General features: G+C 39.6%; 1 protein-coding gene across 1 annotated transcript; it reads left to right on the top strand.

Moving 5' to 3' along the window:
- The first annotated feature begins 1,706 nt into the window (after positions 1–1,706).
- LOC129193036 (CD209 antigen-like protein E) lies at positions 1,707–11,796 on the top strand. Its single transcript, XM_054797615.1, has 11 exons — positions 1,707–1,837; positions 2,011–2,100; positions 3,939–4,205; positions 4,286–4,440; positions 6,047–6,162; positions 6,242–7,059; positions 7,242–7,334; positions 7,887–8,147; positions 8,219–8,382; positions 8,469–8,593; positions 10,698–11,796. Exons 1-6 carry the CDS (start codon positions 1,825–1,827, stop codon positions 6,378–6,380), a joined length of 780 nt encoding a protein of 259 aa, XP_054653590.1. The 5' UTR covers positions 1,707–1,824; the 3' UTR covers positions 6,381–7,059; positions 7,242–7,334; positions 7,887–8,147; positions 8,219–8,382; positions 8,469–8,593; positions 10,698–11,796.
- The last annotated feature ends 2,882 nt before the right edge of the window (positions 11,797–14,678 follow it).

Raw genomic sequence — 14,678 nt, 5'->3', positions numbered from 1 at the left:
CTTTTGAGCTTGCTATTTCCTGGTCAAACATGTAACTTTAAGGGCATTTGCACCAAAACATTACCGCAAAGTAGGCTGGGAACAGGACGTGCTCCCAGCGACGCTACAATAAAAAAAAAAAAAAACATATGCTAGCATGCATGCGGCAGCGGGAGCAAAACTGAGTTCGGTTGTACTTAACTGAAGTATTTTATCAGTTATCAGTTATTATTAAGCCTCTTGCTTCCTTTTAGTAAGTAAAAACCTTGGCTATGATTGCACTACATTGTCATGTAGACCTACAAAGTACACTTGGAAGAACAAGAGATGAATAAATGTATTGCAACTGATGTGAAACTGATGAGGGGTAGGATTAAATAAGCTTTGCTTCTTCCTACTCCTTTTTGGACATGCAAAATTGTGAATTGTACTATGTGATGTGCTACTGTTTGACTCATGCATGTTCAGGATTAAAACCATGAACCATGATAATAACAAGCCTAGTAGTGCTGTAAAACTTTTATCAGCAGTCCGCAGTGCCCTCTACTGGTCAACATTATTATTATAATTTTTTCCCTTTTTTTTTCTTTTGTTTCCTCTACTGGTCAACATTCAAACTGGACGCCAACCTGTCTATAGAGGCCACTTTTGCAGACTCCCTCTAGTGGCCGCTATAGACAAGTTTGACTGTATATACTGTATGTGTGTATATATAATTAAAATAGTTTTTCACTATCAACACATCTCATGCGACAATAATAATCGACTTGCTGGAAGTTAATTACAATTTCAAAATGAAAAAAATGCATTGGCGCTGATTGCTGCATTTTTGGCCTTTTGCTCTGGCCCCAGGATGAAGAGACTACTGTGTCACGATGTGCTGTCCAAACTAAAAATAAGTCATTTACAATTGGTGCAACTGATGATGATGATGATGATGATGAAATTGTTACCAATTGGTTCTGCGGATTCATTCTGTTCTCTATAGCATTCGAGAAAACAAAACATTTTGGGCTTTTGTTTCTCAGTCATTTATCCTGACGCTTGCATTTTACTAAATGGATGTTACACAAGACTTTCAAGGCTTCTGTTTTTGTAGATTTTTGCTGATTTGCAACATTTATTTGACTTAGCTAATCAAATTTCTTGAGAACAAATCCATATACCCATCGTGTCAAAATAATAACTGTTGTTTATAATATAGATACAGCTGAAATGTGGACATGAGGATGGCAATCCCACGCCGACAATGAATGCATTCAATTCAAGACCAGTTTAGATAAAATTGACATCTCTGAGAGCAGTGGTATTCCTCCAGGTTCAGAACAGTGCCTTTTCCTGTTTTTTTGTTGTTTATTTAGACATCTTATGTCAACAAATCCAGTTTTGCTCAGTTTAAGAAACTGTTTTTCTGTCATGCATTAATCTTAACCTTCAATTTGGGTGAGAGGCGGAGTACACCGTGGAATCGTCACCGGTAAATCCCAACAGACAAACAACTATTCACCCTCACATTCATACCTATGGACAATTTAGTGTCATGCAACCGAGTGCTTCTCCTAAAATGTTTTAATTCTTCTTAAAACTATTAAAACTAAAGGCTGCGCGCTCATGTATAATGCTTTTTATGTGCAAATCATATTCCCTGCATATGTAGCATGTGATCTGGTGATGAATGCTGGGGTGTGTATTTAGGTGTGCACTGTCAGTGTTACTGAAAACTCACCAAAGGGAAGTTCCTGCAGCGATGGTTGTCTGAGGGCTTCAGAGTGCACCGTCACATTTGTATCCAAGTCATCTCAAGATTTGTTCAACTGCGCCCGGCGCCCTCGCTCTCGTTGTGACATGTTTGGGCAAGGTACAGTGACAAATTTCCCTCACTTGCTGAATGAAGCCAAGTAGCATGTGACATGTATTCCTTCATAGACTTTTTCAATGCAAATGAGTTAGTAATACTGTAGTATTCTTGGACTTGATATTTGCCAATTGCCATACTGATCTTGTGTGTGTCTTTGAATAACACATTCACAGATGAATATGGATGTAACCGTGTGGTCCTGCTGTGTCTCGGACTGCTGAATATCATTCTGCTGATAATTGCTGTTGTTCTTGGAGTTAACTGTGAGTGTGACAACTTCTCAACACAAACTTTCATTTTTTTCAACACAAGCGATTTTCAAGATGAATTTTCAGGCTCATGCAGCGCATTACAGCTCAAACAAAATGCTGTTTCGAAATGTTGAAACCTCAAAGCGGCTTCACAGTGTGGAATGTTGCTTACGATAAGTTTTGTTCAGCATGTTCAAAATAAAACTATGACTAAGACTGAATTCAAGCCTTTTCTAGAACTTGTAAAAACTTGACAATAAAAAAGAATTATCCCATTTCCTTTTAAAAGAATTTTAAATAGTCTTTATGAAATGTCCAATGCAGTGGAAGCTCTACAAAATGGGGCAACACTGGTTAACTTTCAATCACTTCGAATGTATATTTTTTTAAATAGAAAATAATGGAAACTGAATTATTCCAACCGTTTCCACTATAAAACCTGTATGAACTGTGCAGGCAATGTTTAGGCGTAAAAAGAAGTTAACCGCTGTATAATAATAACTCCACAGAAGGATAAAATAAAATAAAACAACTACACTATACTTTAATGCATGACAGTGGCGTCACTTTCATCGTTCTTAACGCTCATATGGTAATGGTTGAATTTAGTTACAACATGTTACATTGGTACACATCACATATTACAATTCGCAAGTCCACATGTCCAAAAAGTATAGGAAAAGAGCAAAACTCATTTATCCTACCCCCTGTCTGTTTCACATCAAATGCATATACATACTGTACATGTGTTCATGTCCTGTATTCAACATTTGGCCTTTACCAATTCTGAAATAACATAAGAAAATGATAAGGTAGTATATCACTGTATTACAATAGGAGTTAAGGTTTGTAAATCAATATAAATAAATTGCATAACATTCATAATAAATAAATAATAAATATATGATGAAGAGGTTAGGCAGAAACATTGTTTGATGACGATTGAGTACAGACAATGTAATACTTCAAGTAGTCCTAAGAAATGAAGAATAAGTAGTACGTGCAAAAGTGGTCATCAACTGGTGGTACTGTTTCTTGTTACGGCTCATTTTAGGGAATTGTTTTTTGTTGGGGTTTTTTCACGCCTTGTTCGCACGCGTTTTATTTTCAAATGTTTCAAGTGTTTTAAGTTACATTTTTCTCTCAGGTCATATATCTCCTCTCTTGTTGAGAAGAATTCCATTACGTTTCTGGATAGCAGGTTATTGTTTTCTTTATGCATAATTTTAGCTGTTTGAAAGTTTACCAGATCAGAACATTTTAATAACAGTGATTTTTGGAACAAAGTGTTTGTGTGTTGTGTCAACTGGCATTGTGGATTATTGTAATTGACCTTTTTTGTAGTACAGTTAATGAGTGAAGTGTACTTTTGTAGTTGTTTCCCCATATCTCCACACGATAACTGAGATATGCTAACACCAGAGAACAGTAGAGAGTGATTTTTGGTCCAGAACAAATTTTGTTTTGTTCAGTGTTCAAGTATTTCTTGCCACTTTTTGTTGTTTATTTTTAATGTGGGATTTTCAGCTGATTTTGTTATGTAATGCCAAATGTCTTTTCGTTCACCTTGTCAATACAAGTGTAAAAACTTAGACAGTGTCTTCACATTAAGCCTACTAAACACAGCCGACTTTGCAGTGTGCATCACCTTACCTTACCTGACCGAAAGGTACTACTCTAATCCTTTTACCTAATGGTATTACTGTTTTAAGTCCGTCATGCAGCACCACAAGTCCAGACTCTTGCCTTTACCGGAGGATATTACAACCTGAGGATTTTCCAGGAATATTCCAGCACCTCCGCATCTTAACATCTCCCCATTTTGTCCAACGTGTTGTTTTCTCTTACAGGTGCCCCAGCCCAACAAATTTCCTACCCAAATTCCCACCCGGCTGCAGTGCAGCTCATGAATGAGCTGGAATATCTCCTTAGCAACCACAGTGATGTGATGAAGGCTGAGCAAGAGGCCCGGAAGGAGTTACAGAGAGCAACCAAAAACCATGCAAAACTTAAGGTGAAAATTGACAAGCAGAGGACCATCAATGACTGTTATCAGAGGCAAGTTGAGAGTCTGCGCAAGGAAAGGAAACACCTGCAGTCCAATGTGACAGCTTTGGGTATGACAGAGTTATTAATGAATAATTCAGTGTTATATTACTAGTAACGGCTGTCTAACTAAAGGTGTTGTATTTCCTAGAGGGGACCTGTGGCAAGTGCCCTCAGGGTTGGACCTTTTTCCACTCCTCTTGCTATTTCTTCTCTTTTATGCAAATTAAAAACTGGATGGGAAGCCGAGACTACTGCATCAGTCATGGAGCAGATCTGGTTGTGATAGATCACCAAGACGAGCAGGTGGGGCGGAAACAAACATGATCTTTAAATAAATATTCCGTGGATTATTCAGTGAAAGTGTAGTGCAACCCCTTAAGTTGTACTCAACTTCCAAGTTGTTCAAAATATTTCCCATAAGAAATAATGTGAATTAATTTGTGGCACCCTCAAACCTTCGCCATCATTACATCATATTTAACACTAATATGACAATACTGTATGACAAAACGTCAAAACTAACAAATAAAGTGCTCACAATGTACAGTCTGACTGAGAGACACAACCTGAATGCAGTACTAAGGAATGAAAACTATTTTTGTTGAATTTGGAGAGTGTTGGGGACGGGATGATGTCATCACCAGACACTAGATCGCCAATAACGCCAAAAGAAAAGCAGCACAATCAACCACTTTAACTGCACAAAACAGCACAAACGCAGCACAATCAGTATACTATATTTTTGTTTAATTTGGAGAAAATGTGGGACTGGGTGAACGTAGATTGACTATAACACAATCACAGGTCTCAAAGGTCTCAGGTCGCTGCTGTTTCACTTGAGTCCTCTCGGTGTCAGTAGTGAGCGTTTCAACTGCTGAGAAGAAGAAAGAACAACAAGAAGACATTTCTGCTGTCCGTTGACTCTGCTAATGCTAATGACAAGTGTGTGACTTGATCTGCGTGAGAAACTCAAAGAAAGCTATAAAAGCACATCCAAGCATGCAAAAACACCCTTCTTAACATGACCAGGCTCATATTTTGGGAAATTCTGTTTTAAATTTGCTTGAACTGTGCAAAGATGACTGCTGCAGCCGAGCGAAATGGCTAATCGCTTCTCTGCAGACTGTATGTTTACGACGCCCAATGACGCTTGAAATGCCGTGACTCGAACTGGGAATCGGGCTTTTAAATGGACTTATTTTGCACATGTCCAGCTTTAATCAACATACAATAAAGTGGAGCAACTATCCAGCCGTCCATTTTTCATTTATCCTCACTGGGGTTTGCGGGGGTATGCTGGAGCCTATCCCAGCTGACTTTGTGCGAGAGGCGGGGTACACCCTGGACTGGTCACCAGCCAAGCGCAGGGCACATACAGGGCACAGTCATTGATGGTCACCCTTTGAAGCCAACTGACCTGACTGAAACAAGAAAGGAGCGGTAATAGGAAGGTGTTTGCAAAGTGATAGTCACCTAATTGCAGTTGAGAGGTGTTTTTAATGTCTGTCTGTCAGCAGACAGCATGAGCACACATCTTGAGCCTTGTGTCTGCTTCATTAGCACACCCAGTTGAAGTCATTGGAAGCTCAACACGGCATTGGTAACATTTGTTTCATTAAGTGTGTTACTCAGATTGTACTGAGCAGCCAGCGCCTTTCCTATGTCAGTTCCACCTTTGTCATCACCGGTGACAGTGGCGCCATCACAAAAACACATATGATGGTGTTTTGAACTGGAAGTTTTGTTTGTTCGAGGCATAATTTTCCAGACAATATTAGAGTTTGATTGCACTCCAAATTGGAGCCTATGACTTCTGGGCCGTTCATTTTTTAGGGGTTCCACTAATCCTAACCCTGTATATACTGTAAGTATTTAAAAGTCTTTCTTTCTCTTTTGTCTGCTTCCACAGTTATATGTGAGTCAAAGCATTAAACATTTCAGCAGTGAAGTGTGGATCGGCCTCACTGATATGGCATCAGAGGGAAAATGGGTTTGGATTAATAACGTCACAGAATTGGAGCAAAGGTGACAGATATAAATGGTATTTCTGATTCATTATTTTAGGTACTGTTATGATCTCCTTCTTCTTGTGTATTGTCTTAAGGTACTGGATGCCAGGAGAACCTGACAACTCCGGCCATTGTGGGGTTTCTATCAGTTCCCCGAGTGCACCATGGCAGACCCGCCACGATGAAGATTGCAGAATGCAGTTATTCTGGATATGTGAAATGGCACCAAAATAGAGTACAGAAAAAGGCCGTGGTCTTTATATGAAATAAAATGATTATTTTTTATGATTCTGAGTAGTCTTCATATTTGTACAGTGGAACCTCAGGTTGGCATACACCCCGGTTAGCGTGTTTTTCACTTAAAAAATTGACACCACAATTTTGCCTCTGCTTGCGTGCATTCTCCGGTTAGCGCACAATATTGCGCGTGTCTTGTCGTGTTATTAATACACGGCGTGAGTCCAACTTTGTTCTTCCATGTATTTTTATCACAAAATGTCTTATTTAGCGTCCTCTTAGCTTGCCGTTACATGTGTAGTAGCATGTCTTCCAAAGCATTCTGAAAAACCACCCAAATTGTGTATGGAATGAGACATTATTTTGCATTTGTCATGTTAAACGTGATTGCTCGCCCGAAAGGGAAGTATCCCCCCCCCTAAAGTCACTGCGAAACTTTCACTTCACTTTTCCACTGGATCCTTCTACGGGAATTGCGGAACTTAATATTGATGAGTTGAGCAATGGAAGACAGAAGTAACATTCGGGTAAATTGTTTGCCTCCTCACAGATTGAAGCTAATCCGTCTGAACGGCGAAGGGAGAAATGTCTGAATTCGATCTAAAAGGTGGATTTGGCTCACCGAATTCTGAAAATGATGCTGACATGGAGCCTTCCGGACAAAAGCGCAAACGAGGTACAGTATTGGTATTTTTGGACTGGCCTTTAATTAACAAATTTATAGAAAGGAATTTTGCCACGTTTTTCTTTTTTTTTTGCTGATGGAAGCTAGTTATTGTGTTGTTAATTATTGTATGTGTCATCACAACAATATAATCTTAGATTTTTTTGTGTTTTATGACAATTCTCTCGTTCTAGCTTCCTGCATTACCCTTTGCAGAGCTGCCACAGCCAGCCTGGTGATACTCGCTGTCATGTTACTGATAGTTGACATTCACCTGGCGATCAAGTGTAAGTCATTTGGCTATGCATGAATTCATATTCCTTCAGTATATTGCAAAAGCAAAATGAATTCATTAAGATTATGAGATGTATTATTAGGTATGGCTGCACATAAGGCTGGGCGATATGGACCAAAACTCATATTCCTCAAATTTTAAAATGTCAGCAACTCAAAGATACTTTACATTGAACAGTAGTATTTTTTGGTAAACATTTTTAGAAGCCAAAAGCAAGTCTCCCACACGGTGGCCTAGTGGTTAGCTGACAAGTGGCATAGAAAATGGATGGATGGATGGATGATTAGGTAGTACTACACTAATTTGCTTTGTCACCTATAAAAATATGTAAAACAATACAAAAGATGTTTCGTTCAGATGGTTTACCATAAATTGAGTGACGTTAAAATGGTTTTAGCATCTTTAATGTACAAACTGTACCATAGTGGCTCCCCTCAGTAGATATATTTTCCATAAATCCATAAAAAATAACCTGCACAGTCACACACCAATTTCTCAGTTACCACACCAGTTTATCAAGCAAGCATCTGTGTTGTCCTTGCAGACGTCACGCTCCGCAATACACACCAGTATCTCGACGACCCAGACATTATCGAAAGGGAGTTGATCAAACTGGAGGAGTCTTACAAGCTCGCAGTTGGAAACATAACAAATGCAAAGAAACAGCTGTACAGTGAGATGGGAAGACAAATACAAACCAACTGGGAGTTTGAACACCAGAAAAGAAGAACCCGTGACTATGAAGTTCAGATTGATGAAGTCATGAAGGATGTCGTGCATCTACAATCGTACTTACCAGTAATAGGTGAGACTTACGTTACAATGTAATGTAAAAGACTGATGTGTCATTTTAAACATGTTTTTTTACGTTAACAGAAGGTGGTTGCAAACACTGTCCAGTCGGGTGGAGTTTGATCAACTCTGCGTGCTACTACTTTTCCTTGTCTCACACCGTTGGACGCAACTCATGGCAAAACGCGAGGGAGTTCTGTCAGCTGTACGGAGGCGACCTCATAATCATCGACAGCAAGGACGAAGAGGTGGCGTGAGCATATTTTTACTTCATTCATTCATTTTCAAATATATCCAATATAAAAGATATAATACCGTATGACTATTTTGCCAGAATGCGACCATAAATTACTTGAGAAGTCATGCAGGTGCCTCAGGAGGTAACTTTTGGATTGGACTGAGACGGTTTCAAAAGGAAGGACTTTGGAGATGGACGGATGAAAGAGACCTGGTTGAAGGGTAAGGCGCACGAACAAAGTAGAACCTCTAGAACTTTTACAGCTATTTACAGCCCGTTTTTATTGGCCCTCGGCACATTCTAAAACACAACTAAACAATCGAATTTAAAAACAGCAAAAATGGAAAAAAAGAGCAGTAATTTTACAAGAATAAAGGCAAAATTATTAGGAGAATAAAGTCATAATATTAAAAGATAAAACTAGCATAAAGTGGAAATATTATAGGAAAAAAGTCATAATATGAGAAACGAACACAACAAAGAATAAAGTTGCACTTTTTGAAAAATTTGGTTGGAAAAAGTTATGATGTTACAATAATAAAGTCAAAATATTATGAGAATACAGTCGTAATGTTACAATAAAAATGTACAAGAAGTAAAATATTTGTAAAAATAAAAAACAGCAAAAAAGTGTAATACAGTATAAAGAGAAAAAGTTCATACAAATAATATGTTCATGAAACAAAGATAAGATGCATTTTTTTTCTTAAATATATGTTAAAAAAAAAAACTATCATTGCATATCTACATGGGTTGGTTTAAATTTTAATTTTAATTTGAAAGTGGCCTCCACATCCTTTGATTTTTCAGTATGCAGCCCTCAGTGGAAAAAAAAAAGTTTGGATACCCCTGCTCTAAACACCAACTTGGAATTTAACCAAAACCTTCAGGAGAAAGACAGTGGAACCTCTGTTTTCGTTTTTAATCCGTTCCAATGTTTCCGTCTAAAACCGAATCATACAAAAACTGAAAATAAGTGGATAAATGACAAATAAGTGGATAAATGAAGACTTAACGGCGATGAGGCGAGGGAGGAGAAGTCAGCCAGTCACACGGATGACATTTTACACTGGAAACACAATAAAAACAAAGAATTAAGACACATGACCAGGGCATGTTGAAAAGTGCATGTTGACGAGTGCAACATTCTATTTCAAAGTATTCAGGTTAGTTATAGCAGATGGAATGAATGATTTCTTGTAGGTGTCTTTCCGGGCCAGTGGGACTTTATATCTCCTGCCTGACAGCAGTAGCTGATATGATTTGTCAAGGGGTCAGGGTGGCCTTCCTGATCACAGAGCAGTTGTACAGGTCAGACAGGATTACAGTATGTGGTGAGCTGCATATTTTGCTGGCCTAGTTTATTTTGTGGGAAAGTCTGGTTTTGTGCTTGGTGGTGAGCAAATTGTACCAAGATTAAATGTTCAATGTAAGAATCCACCCACTGCTCTCTCCATGCACTTGCAAAGCACTGAGGTCAGAGCCACTGGTCTGTAGTCCTTTATGTCCTTTGCATGTGCTTTTTTGGGGATAGGAATGATTGTGGACTCCTTTCAATACAGCCAGAATCCGGGAGAGGCTGAAACAGCCTGGCGAGAACTCCACCTAACTGAGTGGAGCAGTTCCTGCCTCTGATCCTGTCAGGGCCAGGGGCTTTGTGTGGGTTGACTCTGTGTAGGATGGAAGTCACCAACTGTTTGTCAATGATGAGGGTTGATGGAGAGCTCAGGGTTGGGCAGGTCCAGTTGCTCGGTGTGTTGTTGTTGCTGAACCGAGTGAACACGCTGTTGAGCTGTTCTGCGAAGGAGGTTGTGTTTGAGCAGTTGACCACTGCAGGTTTGGTGGGGGGGCCCATCCTGGTGTTTGATCCCTGCCATGTCTCCCTTGCATTCCCAGATGTTAATTTCTTCTCCACTTTATCCTTGAAGTGGATCTTGCCCAACTCAGCCTTCTTCCTGAACTCTTTTTCCAGTTCCCCTTATCAAAGTGCTGGATGGCACTTGCAAGTTTCTTTAGCTCCACTGTGAGTTATTTTGCAGCCATGATCAATAAAAGAATTGCAAATGGTGATGACAGCATGCTAACAATAAAGTAATGCCCGATATTGTATGAGGACCAAGGCAAAATCTTGGCAAAAATTTTAGGCGAAAACCGAATCATATGAAAACAGGGTTCCACTGTGCAGGAGATGTCAGTACGCTGTATTGTTTTGATGTGAATATTGCTATTCTTGAAAATGATCAATATGTCACACTGTCTCACGCATTGAAATACTTGTAAAACACAAGGGCATGCGCTAATGTAACCGTGTGTTTTGCTGTTTAGGTTCTGGGAAGCTGGAGAATCAAATGATAACATTCATCAGGGGTGTGCTGCTTTATATAACGCAGAAAACTTCTTCACTGCTTGGATTAGTATTGACTGTGATCTCCACAGCAAATGGATTTGTGAAAAAGCACCAAGTAATAACCAGTGAACTAAAACAGCCATCCACTTTTCACATTCACAGCGTGTGACACACAGAACATACTGTGTCTGTACCTTGGAGTTACAAATGCTCCACAAATCGTCACAAACGATGGAGCGCTGGACTGCTGTAATAGCTGATGTTTCAATGTTTGCTGCTGGTAACTCACAAATATTGGGAAGTACATTGTCATTACTATTCTAACAAAGTCATATAAGTAATTGCTTGAAACATGTTGAACAATGCTCAGATGTTTTTGGAGCACACTCACCCCAGGCTGTCTTTACTCTCTCACTCTAAGGACTAACTGATGTTACAAACATGTTTTTCTTTATTTTTCCCATGCTGCTGCATCTCCCCTGTAATCTTCTGGAATCTACCAGCGGAAAACTTTGGTCAAATGTTGCCACACGCAGTAGTGAACATTCATGACATTCCATATGAGAACTGGCAATCGTTATCCAAAGTTTACTACATCTTGATGAAGAATACACTCTTTCACTCGAATGTAACAAACCGAGTGTCATGATCTGTGGTGCTGCTCTGCTGCCCTCTACTTGTGTTCTGGTTGCAGTGCAAAGACCGGCTGGCCTGGGATGGAGCCATGCGCGCACACCTGCAGCTAATTCCTGTCCGCTTCATAAGCAGCACACACCTGTTCTCAGTTGCCACATTCATTGTTTTCATGCTACTTTCCATGTTCCTACCGGCTTCTCGAGCTCTCTGTATTTGCCATACCTTCTGGTTATCTCCAGCAGTGTTTTTGGTTACACTCTGTGAGTACTTTTCACCTGCTTGGTAGTTCCAGCAGTGTAGTTTTTGTTATAGTATCTCCCTATCCTGCTATCTGTGCTAGCAGCGCTTTTCGTTTGTCTATTTTTCCCGTGGCTTTCCCGGAGGATTTTCTGTTGTACTTTGACTTTTTGTATTGCACTCCTTGTGAGCCTCTTTTTGTTATTAAACCTTTTTGCACAGACCTTTTGCTCCACTCTGCTTATTGGGATCCAGCACGTTGACTAAAGCCAATCCTGACACCAAACGCTATCAGAAGCATTTTCTCTCACATTACTATGTTTCACTCTTTGTGTAACGAGCTGCTGTCCAGCTAACAAATGAAGGCTTGATAGTTACATGAATAATTCACGATATGCACTAGAGCCTGAACAATTAACAATCCAACAATAATCCGGCGACGAGACATTTCAACAGTAGATAACGATGTGACTTTTTAAAGTCGCCTTTGCTAATTACTGTCATCACAAACAGGCTCATGTGAGGTTCAGCCAACATTTACAGAGATTCATTTAAAAAGACGGGAAAAGACGAGTATTACTTACCGAATCGCCATGTGACGCTCCTGTCAAAACTTGCCGCGGTTCTCTTTTTTACTATCACTGTGGTCTGCTGCATCATGTAAATTCACAGTCGCGACTAACCCGGCTATAACATGCGGACGCTGAAGGGGAGGCGAGTGAGTCAGCCAGTGCCGTCGATGTCGTTTCACTTTATAACTACACCACCGTTACAATGACTACAACTACTACTACTACTACTACTAGATATTTTGGATCTTCTTTTCAAGGTTTGAGACCCCTCGGGAACCTTGTAGGTTCTAAATGAATGGTGACGCCATCTCCGAATTAGTTAAACAGTGAAACAGTGGTACTTTCATAGCTGATTTTAAACTTAAAGCTTGGACATCCCGACCAGACTATGAGTTTAGCATAAGTCACCATGGCGATACGGCTGCTCTAACCCACTAAACTCGCTTCGCAGAATACCCCCATTGTTACATTGATGATACTGTCATATTTAATGTACTTACTTTTTGGAATTCATCCAAAAATTAGGGGTGGGTGGCAGCGGCGGAGCTACGGTGTGGCCCTGGCCACCCCCACGGCTGGGGGACAATTTTGACAAACGCGGTTCTGTGGTGCAGAACACAGTTCAGCCTAATCGTCGTTTCCACTTGGACGCATTTCACTGTGGCACACAACAGTGACAGCGCTACGGACACCCCACTGGTCATCTAGACAACCTGGTATCAACTTGCCACCCCTCTGTGATATGGTCTCACCTCGGCCACCCCAGTGAAAAATGTCTGACTCCGCCACTGGTGGGTGGGTGAAGCGAAATGTCGATGATATTGATTTGGGGGGAGATTGAGAAAAATGTAGTGGCCTCAATTTTGCATGCAGTTCCCTATTGTATATTTAACTGCTTATCATTTCTTGGCCTATATCACACTGGAAAATTTTGGAGGCTGTGCCAACGACACATTTCTGATGGTTTTTTTTTTCTACAATAAATTTTGGACACCCCTATGCTACACTAAAATATTTTAAAGGTTTTTTTTCCAACCCTAGCTATTATGGATGGGAGGAGAGACATTTTTCTCAACAACCAAACTTTGACAATACCTTTTTAAATTAATAAATAGAAAATAGACCTCAGCCACAAAATTAACCCACAAGACCTGAGACCTGTTTTTGCTTAAAGGATGTGTAGGAAAAATGTATTTACCGAGTGGGTAAATAATTATTATAAGTAGATTTTAGAATAACTGTTTGTTTGCATTGGTGGTTATTGTTTGAATTATTGTTGAGTGTCTTAAAATAAGTACAGTATAGATATATAACTGTTTAATCAATTAGTCTAATAACTAAGTGAATGATAACAAGTAGTTTCTAGAAATAATGCTTTTTTTAAATAGTTAGCGGAGTAGGTGAACATCTGTTTAAGTGTGTCAAAGGTTAAACAGAGATACTGTTGGCCACAGCTTCTACACAGTGGCCAAGGTTACCAGGAAGATACGGCCCAGAATGCAGTCAAAACAGAAACACTGGACCGGAGCAAAGAAGGTTTTTATGTCAACAACTACAATGAGTACACTAAGTGTTATTGGGACAGCGAGGGAGCCGGCTATCATCTGCTGGCGTCCAGGAGGAAAGTTATCCTTGGATGGACTGACACCAATGGTTTGAGCAAACGAAAGTGACTATTGGACAATCGGGTGGAATTTTTTTTCCATTTTCAGCCAGGAGATGGGAACAGGTGAAATGAAACGTGGCCCAGGTACCTGTAGACTGCGGAAACGATCCTGTCTGACTTAATTTTCAGTTATGTCTGATTTATCTTTCAATTATTATGTCTGACTTATTCTTCAATACATTTGGAAAAAATCTAAATTGTTGTGAGAGTCTTCCTTCCTTCTCATAACTGGAGATTAAAGAGCACCCATCCATTTTCTATACTGCTTCTCCTCATTTGGGTTTCGGGGTTATGCTGGAGGCTATCCCAGCTGATGGGGGCGAGAGGCTGGATACACCCTGCACTGATCGGCAGCCAATCGTTGGGCACATAACTAGTTTTTATATGAATGAATTCAAAAAACATAGAACAGTTTAAATGTAATATTTGGCATAATATTATAGCATTAGAATTGTTAAATGGCTTTAAAATGACCTTAATGGCAAAATCAAGCTTTTGGAAAGGAATTAGCTTACCTGACACACTCCATTGTGGGTACGCTCCAAAATGTAAAAATAAACAGATCATTGCATGTGGCTATCTGAGGGGCCACTTTGATATTATTCACTTTTCCTTATTTTTTATGAAACGCCCTTAAACCACTTCAATGTGGGTAAGAATATACTAAGTTGTTAAATATACACTGCTAAAAAAAAATTAAAGGAACACTTCGAAAACACATCAGATCTAAACTGGGGGAAAAATGATCTTGAATATCTTTCCTGATAATAAGTGGGTGATGTATTAGTAAGAAAATGATGCCACATAATTTGATAGAAATGAAAATGATCACCCTATAGAGGGGGGAA

Source organism: Dunckerocampus dactyliophorus, chromosome 13 (genome assembly GCF_027744805.1).
Source record: "Dunckerocampus dactyliophorus isolate RoL2022-P2 chromosome 13, RoL_Ddac_1.1, whole genome shotgun sequence".
NCBI lineage: Eukaryota > Metazoa > Chordata > Actinopteri > Syngnathiformes > Syngnathidae > Dunckerocampus > Dunckerocampus dactyliophorus.
This window is presented reverse-complemented; position numbering and strand designations above follow the sequence as displayed.